The following is a 7916-nucleotide window of genomic DNA, read 5'->3' as shown; positions in this document are numbered from 1 at the left end:
TCCCGGCCCCGTCTCCCTGCCTCCCTGCCGCCCGGCCCCGTCTCCCTGCCTCCCGGCCCCGTCTCCCCATCTTCCTGCCTCCCGGCCCCGTCTCCCCGTCTCCCTGCCTCCCGGTCCCATCTCCCTGCCGCCCGCCCCGTCTCCCTGCCTCCCGCCCCGTCTCCCCATCTTCCTGCCTCCCGCCCCGTCTCCCCGTCTCCTGCCTCCCGGTCCCATCTCCCTGCCGCCCGGCCCCGTCTCCCTGCCTCCCTGCCTCCCGGCCCCGTCTCCCTGCCTCCCGGTCCCATCTCCCTGCCTCCCGGTCCCATCTCCCTGCCGCCCGGCCCCGTCTCCCTGCCTCCCTGCCTCCCGGCCCCGTCTCCCTGCCGCCCGGCCCCGTCTCCCTGCCTCCCTGCCTCCCGGCCCTGTCTCCCTGCCTCCCTGCTGCCGGCCCCGTCTCCCTGCCTCCCGGCCCCGTCTCCCTGCCTCCCTGCCGCCCGGTCCCATCTCCCTGCCGCCCGCCCCGTCTCCCTGCCTCCCTGCCTCCCGGCCCCGTCTCCCTGCCGCCCGGCCCCGTCTCCCTGCCTCCCTGCCGCCCGGCCCCGTCTCCCTGCCTCCCTGCTGCCGGCCCCGTCTCCCTGCCTCCCGGCCCCGTCTCCCTGCCTCCCTGCCGCCCGGCCCCGTCTCCCCGTCTCCCTGCCTCCCGGCCCCGTCTCCCTGCCTGGTCACGTCTCTTTGTCTCTTAAACAGGGTTTTGGGAGATTTCTAGGACAGCTGGCATCTTCGCCCCTGCCTGGGCAACCATTGGCCACCAGGGCACTTGTAACAGCTGTGACAGCAGACACTGGCCAAGGGGGAGGAGTTGCCAGAGAGAGAAGCGATCACCCATTTGGCACTGACCGGGCCATCCCAGGGAGGCGAAAGGGCAGCTCTGAGCCCCGGGACTGTGGCCAGGGTCTCTGGAGGCTCAGACACAAAACTCTTGCATGATTGTGATCACCCAGGGCCTTTGGCACTTAACTTTATCCCTTTTTTGTGTGTGTGGGGAAGCTGCCTGTTCTGGGCCTGATCTCCAGGAGCCTCCCGTGAGGCTGGGATTGAAGCCATGGAGTCTGACTCTCCTCCTGAGCCTGGGATCCTGGGCCAACCTGCAGGGCAGGCAGGGGACAGGGACTACCTGAGGTCACCAACCTCTGGCCTGGGCCTGGCATCCTCGTTAGGAAGACCCTTTCCATCTTTTCTTCTTGGAATCTAGGGCTCCCTTCAGAGGTCAGCCCAGCTGCCACCTCCTCCGCGAGGCCTTCTCTGATTGCCACCCCCCCCCCCCCCGGAAGCTTCTGGAGGGCAAGGGCTGGCTTTGGGGCTTTTACCCCCAGCATACACTTGGCACGTGCTAGATATTGTCCAAGAAGCCTTTGCAACACGGCCCCCATGCTCCTCGCTGCCATGAAGCTGCCCTGGGCCTTTCCAGCACCTTCAGTGCTCCCGAGAGTCTTTCTTCTCTCCCCGTGTCCTTTGCCCCCAGATGGGCCAAGATCTCGGGCTGCCCAAGTTGCCAAGAGCATTTAGGCCCAGGCCAGTAAGGGAGCAGTGCAGAGCAGCGAGAACCTCAGGAACGTTGAGAGCCGAGCGCTCTGCTCCAAGGGGCAGCTGACGGGCACCCGGAGCGGGCGAGCGGGCCCAGGAGAAGCTCCTTGGCGGTGGGACTGCCCAGCCCCAGGAGGAGGGCCCCCTCAGGCCACCTTTCTCTGCTTCCCTAAACACTAGTCTCCCACTCCCCACCAGTCTCTCTCCCCCACAACCCTCCAGGCGAGCCCGGCCAGCCCCCACGGCCAGGAGGCCTCCCGGGTGAGGAGGAACAGACCCGTGCGGCCACCAGGAGAGAAAAAGCCTCCTTGCTGGGGTATTTGCCTAGGAAGAGAAGCTGCCTTCCCTGTTCCTCCCTCAAATGTGGATTTTCACAAAGCTCCAGGCGAGCCCTGAATCCGGTTTTTGTCTTTTTGTTTTTCCCAGGAAACCCCGGGGCCTACAATGGCCCCAGAGAGAGCATGACTTCTCTTTTCTGAACTGGGTGGAGACCTCAGCTTGGCCACAGTTGCCCAACATCTGTCCCAGCTGTGGAGGAGCCCTTGGCCAGAAGGAGCTTTGTCCCTCAGGGGACCCGCCCTCACTTCCTGGTCAGAGAGCCATCTTTCCCAGAGTTCCTGCTGGTCATGAGGCTCTGGCTCTCCCCTTCCCCCTTGACCCACCTTCCCCAGGCTCCATTTCATTCACCCCAGGCCAAGGCTGGCTGCGACCTTGGTCAGGAAGAGCTGCACAGGAAGGGGGAAGATCACGTTTTCCTCCACCCAGATTTCTCAACCCTTCTGGACAAAAGCATTTGTCATCCCTCTTTTCTGGGCAGCGTGCCTCCAGATGAGCCGAAGTCCCCCTCCCTGCCCCCAGAAACCCCCAGCACAGCTTCCTGTTGCTCCTTTCTAAGCACTCAGCAGATTCTGCCCTGCCCCTCCCAGCCCCCCGCCGGGCCAGCTGGAGGGGCCCTTCCTCGGGAAGGCGCTGCTCCGCTCAGCGGGTAAGCTCTGGGCCCTGCCCTGGGCCCCAGCTCCCCCTCCCCCAGGCAGCCTACCGGCTGCTGGGCAGGCGCTGACTCAGTGCAAGGGGCCCTCGGGACCCTGGGAACGGCCTTCTCTTCCAGGGCCAGCAAGGAGTGTGGGAGAAGCTGTTACTCATCCACCCCTTTGTCCATCCCCTCCTTTACAGAGTGGGAAACTGAGGCCCAGGGAAGAACGGGCCACCCAGATCGCCAACAGCAGGGAAGGCAGGTCCTCCCTTCCTGAGGCTGCTGGGTGCTACAGGGCGCCAGGAAGACCGGGGTTCAAAGAGGACCCTGATCACGTGACCGGGCCAAGGCCCGGGGCCGGCAGGGACCCGTGAGACAAGGCCCGGGCTCAGGGAGCTGCTTCTGCAGCACAGGACGGCCCCAGTGCTCCCTTCTCCGAAGCCGTGGCCCGGGGCTTGCTCAGAGGGCCAGTGAGTGAGCACAGGAGTGCCGGGAGGGCAGGAGCTCTGTGTGAAGTCTTTCCTGCAGGGGAGGAGGGGTTCAGTCTTTCCTGCAGGGGAGGGGGGGTTCAGTCTTTCCTGCAGGGGAGGGGGGGCTCAGTCTTTCCTGCAGGGGAGGGGGGGCTCAGTCTTTCCTGCAGGGGAGGGGGGGCTCAGTCTTTCCTGCAGGGGAGGGGGGGTTCAGTCTTTCCTGCAGGGGAGGAGGGGTTCAGTCTTTCCTGCAGGGGAGGAGGGGTTCAGCCTGGAGGCACACAGTGGGCGCTTAATAAGTGTTTCTTGGCTGACTGATGAATCGAGCCCCAGTTTCCTGAGCGAGAGGGAAGAGGGGAGAGTGAGCCTTTGGCAGGCGCCCAGGGAGAGCAGGAGTGCAGGCTCAGTCAGGGAGAGAGAGGTGTGGGAGGGAGGAGAACCAGGTCGGCCTGGCTGGCAGGAGCAGCTGGGGGCACCAGTGACTAGAGCGCTGGGGCTGAAGTGAGGAGGACCCGAGTTCAAGTTCTGGCTGTGCTGGTCGTAGCCATTTAGCCTCTGCCGGCCTCGGTTTCCGCAGCCCGGGGACATCATAGCGCTTCTGTCCCAGGGGTGCTGTGAGCTAGACCAGGGCTCTGCCAGCCTTCAAGCCTTCGCGGTTAAAGAGGGGAGGGGGCGGAGCTGAGTCTTGGGCGGGGGGCGAAGGCTTCCCAAGGGTTCATGCTGCCCCCACTCAGGTGGAGCTGGCTGCTGGGCAGTTGGAGGTGAGCACTGGGAGACTTAGGAGGGGCCAGGAGAAAGAGCAGGTGCCCACTGAGCCCTCCCCCAAAGACAGGCCAGAGGAGGGGGCAGGGCCTCCGGCCGGGCTTGAAGACCCCACTTCTGATTTCCATTTTGAGGAAGGCCTGGTCCGCTTGTCCCAGCTTCTTCCGGGCTCCGCCCCCCTCCCCCCCCCCAGCACTCCCCTTAGAGCCGGAGCTCCCCGATGGGCGCCGCTGTCCCTCTGCCTGCATTTGGACCCTTCTGCTGAGAGGGGGCGCTGAAGAGCTCCCCTGTGGTTTTTAACTGTGCATTGGGGGGGCGGGAGCTTCCCATCTTTGGGATGGGCGGCCATTGTGGACAGGGGGACTCTCTGGGCCTCTGCCCAGGCCCGCCCTCTCGGTGCCCGGGGACTGGGGTGGGCAGGCCCTCCTTTCTCTGCATGGGGCAGGGCTGCTCAGCCTGACTCCGGGCCTGGGCCTGTCCCGGCTCCAGCTCCAGTGCTTGGCCCACAGGAAGCCCCTCGTGGGGACGGGCGGCCTGAGCTCCTGCCCACTGGACTGGACTGGAAGGATGGGGGCCTTCACAAGCAGAGAGGGGCGGCTCTCGGAACAGTGTTCGGGACTGTTTGTGCCGCTGACGGCTGCCTCTGTGCCCAAACCATCGCTGACTGCGACAAGGATCCCTGCTCCTCACAAGCACTTATTAGGCGCCTGCTGTGTGCCAGACTAAGAGTCCAGGGGGTGAAGACACAGACAGGGGAGTAGACAGCTCCGTGGCCCGTGGGCAGGGTGACTCTCGGGACTGGGCAGAGCCCGGGGCTGGCAGGGTCCTTCCTGAGCTCCTCCTCTGGCTGAAGGGATCTTCAGTGGCCTTCAGCTTCAGAGGGCCATCCCTTCATACCCGGAATGGGCCTGTGCTCTGTCCTTTAGTCAATAAGCACTTATTAGGCGCCCACTGTGTGTTCAGCACCGCCCAGAGAAAGCAAGCTGGTGCCCTGTGGGGCCTGTAATAGGGCTGATGGCCTCTAGTCATGGAGGGGAAACTGAGGCTCAGAGAGGGGAAGGGGCGAATCTGAATCCAGACCCCTACTTGAATGCGCGGCTCCCTCCCCGCTCTGCCTCTCGAGACATCTCCTTCGGGAAGCCCTCCCGGTTTGCCCCGTGGCCTGCCTAGGTGACCAACCTGCGAAAGTGCCCGGGGCCGGGGCTCTCGCTGCCTCCCTCGCCCTCCGACCTAGAGGGGGCGCTCGCGGAGCCCCGCGGCGGGGTGTGAGCAGGGCGTGCTCGCGTGCCTGGGCCCAGCGGGGGCGTGCACGCACGCGCGCGTCTGGGCGGGGCGTGCGTGGCCGGGGAGCGCGTGACCGGGGGCGTGCGCGCGCTGCTTCTGCTGCTGCTGCTCCTGCTGCGGAGAGGCTGAAGCGGAGGCGGCGGCGGGAGGCGCGGGCAGAGTCCGAGACCGGGCCAGAGACCGGGCTAGAGAGCGGGCCAGAGACGCCGCGCCCAGGCTCCCTCCGCCGCCATCATGCCGGCCGTGTCCAAGGGCGATGGGATGCGGGGCTTGGCCGTGTTCATCTCGGACATCCGCAACTGTGAGTGCGGGGCGGGGAGGAAGGGGGAGGGGAGGGAGCCGGGGCTGCGTGTCCACCCCACCCCCACCCGTACTTCACCCCCCCTTACCCCCCCGGGGGCCAGGGCTCAACTTGCCACTCCCGGGAAGGCCGGAGCACGGCCGCGGCCCCCCAGCTCCGCGAAGCTCCCTTCCCCCTCCCCGGGCTCCCCGCTAGCCCAGAGCACCTCCAGGCTTGGTCTGCACCGCGGGAGGCTGTGGAGAGTGCAGTCTGGGCGCGGCGGGGGGGTGGACATGCCGGAGAAGAGCCTCCGGGACCCCCGCTTGCTCAGAGCACCCTCGGCCTCGGTCTGCACTGGGCTGGGGGAGGGGGAGAACCATAGAGTGGGCGGGGTCTGGGCCCAGTGCGGGGGAGGGGGCATCCAGAACTAGAACCTCCAAGCGGAACTCCCTTTCGACCCGGGGTTCTTGGGGGCCCCGCGAGCTCTCTCTGAGCCTTGGCCCCGCTGTAAAGAGGGCAGGAAAGCGCCGGCTTGCGCTCAGCTTCGGGCCTCTGGACTTGGGGGGGAGGCAGAAGGGCTCTGGGAGGGGCCGGGAAGGCCCGAGCCTGTCCCTGTGACAGCTTTTCTGGGTCTCATTCATAATTTAAATTCCTCAGAACCGGATTTAGCAGGTCAAGGAACCCTGGATTCCAACTAGGTCCTTTCCGCTTTCTCCCTCCCTCCCCTCCCCCGCCTCAGTTTCCCCCTTGGTAAAGTGTCTCCCCCATCTCCTTTCCCTATAGGAACCTCCCTGGAGCCCCTGCGGCCTTTGTTGTGCTGGGGATTTTCAGAACTTCACTAGAAAATGTATGGGTTTACCCGGGTTGCACCTCCCCCCCCGAAAAATGACTGAGGAAAGGCACTGGGGAGGGCCCCTGGCCCAGGCGCGACAGGGGGCCTCCTTCCCCGCCCTCCCCTCGGGCGGCCGGTCAAGGGAGCCGCCGGTCAAGGGAGCCGCCTGGCCCCTTGATTGCCTCCTGGGGCTCCGTCAGGGCGCCCCCAGGCCTCCTCCCTTTCACTTGTCAGCCCAGGCCCTGCCTGGGCCTTGTGGGAGGTGCCCCCCCCTTCCCGCTTTAGGGCCTCGGGGACACCGGCCCGACCGAAGGGGGGGGGGGTGCTGTGTTGTTTTAAATGAGCTCTGGGAAAGAGGAGGGAAATGGAGCCTCTGGGAAAATGCCTGAGCTTTTGCTTTGGTGGGTTTGGGATGTCCTCTTCCCCCCCCCCAATAAGCCTTGAAGGTTTGGGGGGTGCTTGGGACTACTTGGCCCTGGGCCACTAGTTGGGCTGCTGCTAGCTGGGTGTGGAGGGGAGGGGGAGAGTGAGGGGGGGAGAAGAGGGAGAGGGAGGGGGGCCTTCCTACCCGGAGTGCAGGGAGGATAGAAGGGGACCCCCCCACGGTTGCAGGGCGCAGTGCTGGTAGGGGTCCTGCAGATTCAGTTTGAAGGCTGTTGCCTTTGGGCCAGGGCCTGGGGGTGGGGGTGGAGGAGGGAAATGGGAGTAAATGAGTGACTTTGGAAGGTGCAGGAAACTTCCCAAAAATGGAGGCAGCGGCCCCCCTTCCCCTTTCCCTGGAAAACCAGGAAGTATCCTCCCGATGCCGGGCTTGGGGGGGGGGCCGCTCTGGCTCAGCCCCTACAGAAACAGCAAGTGGAGCCACCCCCCCACCCCCCCGGCCCCCTTCCCTTCCACATGTGTCCTTGGATGTGGTGCAGAAGTTTCTATCATTTCTTTATGTGGGAAGCTCCTGCTGGGGACTGGGGCATCCCCTCCCCCATGGGGGTAGGGATGAGAAGCCCCAGCTGAGTTTCTTCCCTCCCCTCCCCCCCCTCGGCCCCTGGAGGGAGGAGCACATTCGCCCGCTTACCTGGGGATTCGTTGCCCCCCAGCCCCCTTCAGGGAAGCTGGGGCCTCGGCAGGCTGGAGAGCCTTTCGGGGTCTTCTCCCCCTCCTCATTCTGCGTCTGCCCCTGCGGGATTCCCGTCTGGGCCGGAGAGGCTCCCCTGCCTTTGCTTCTGTTCCAGCAGCCCCGGCTCCCCATCTGGTCATAAGTAACCCAGTCTTGGACCAGCTTCTCTGCCCCCCAGAGAGAACTGCAGCAAAGTGTGTTTTTTAAGTGGATGACAGTGAATACTAGGCCTAATGTGTGCAGTGCCGGTATGGCCAGGGCAGAGCTTCATGGGAAGCTCCTGCTGTGCTGAGACGTGCTCTGAAGCCAAGGGAAGGGGCGCTTCTGGCTGGTTCTACCGGGAAAGCCAGAGTGACCTCTGCCGTTAGGCCCCCGAGAGGCCGGCGATTTGGTTGGAGGGAATGTTTGTTGCTGCTCCGAGAGCCCTGTTGGGTGTGGGGGGCCTTGGGGGGCCTTGGGAACCGCAGGCCCACTTAGAACAGCCTGGGAGAACCCTTTGGACCTGACGCTGGTGGAGAGGCTGCTGGGCAGGCCCGTCACGGCAGGGTGCCTCGAGGGACCCCTTTTGCCAGGGTCTCAGTTTGGTTGATTTGTCGGAGGGGGCCGAACAGGACCCGAGGGCCAGGTCTAAGGGA

General features: G+C 65.3%; 1 protein-coding gene across 1 annotated transcript in view; it reads left to right on the top strand.

The window, feature by feature from the left end:
* Window positions 1–5149: 5149 nt before the first annotated feature.
* The window catches only part of AP2A2 (adaptor related protein complex 2 subunit alpha 2), a 49763-nt gene continuing 46996 nt past the window's right edge, over window positions 5150–7916 (top strand). Inside the window, exon 1 of the mRNA XM_051966638.1 lies at window positions 5150–5356. Within this exon, the coding sequence (XP_051822598.1) occupies window positions 5290–5356 (67 nt within the window). The 5' untranslated portion in view covers window positions 5150–5289. The remainder of the gene's footprint in view (window positions 5357–7916) is intronic.

Source organism: Antechinus flavipes, chromosome 6 (assembly GCF_016432865.1).
Source record: "Antechinus flavipes isolate AdamAnt ecotype Samford, QLD, Australia chromosome 6, AdamAnt_v2, whole genome shotgun sequence".
Taxonomy (NCBI): domain Eukaryota; kingdom Metazoa; phylum Chordata; class Mammalia; order Dasyuromorphia; family Dasyuridae; genus Antechinus; species Antechinus flavipes.
Note: the sequence above shows the minus strand (reverse complement) of the source record. Positions and strands in the feature narration are given on the sequence as shown.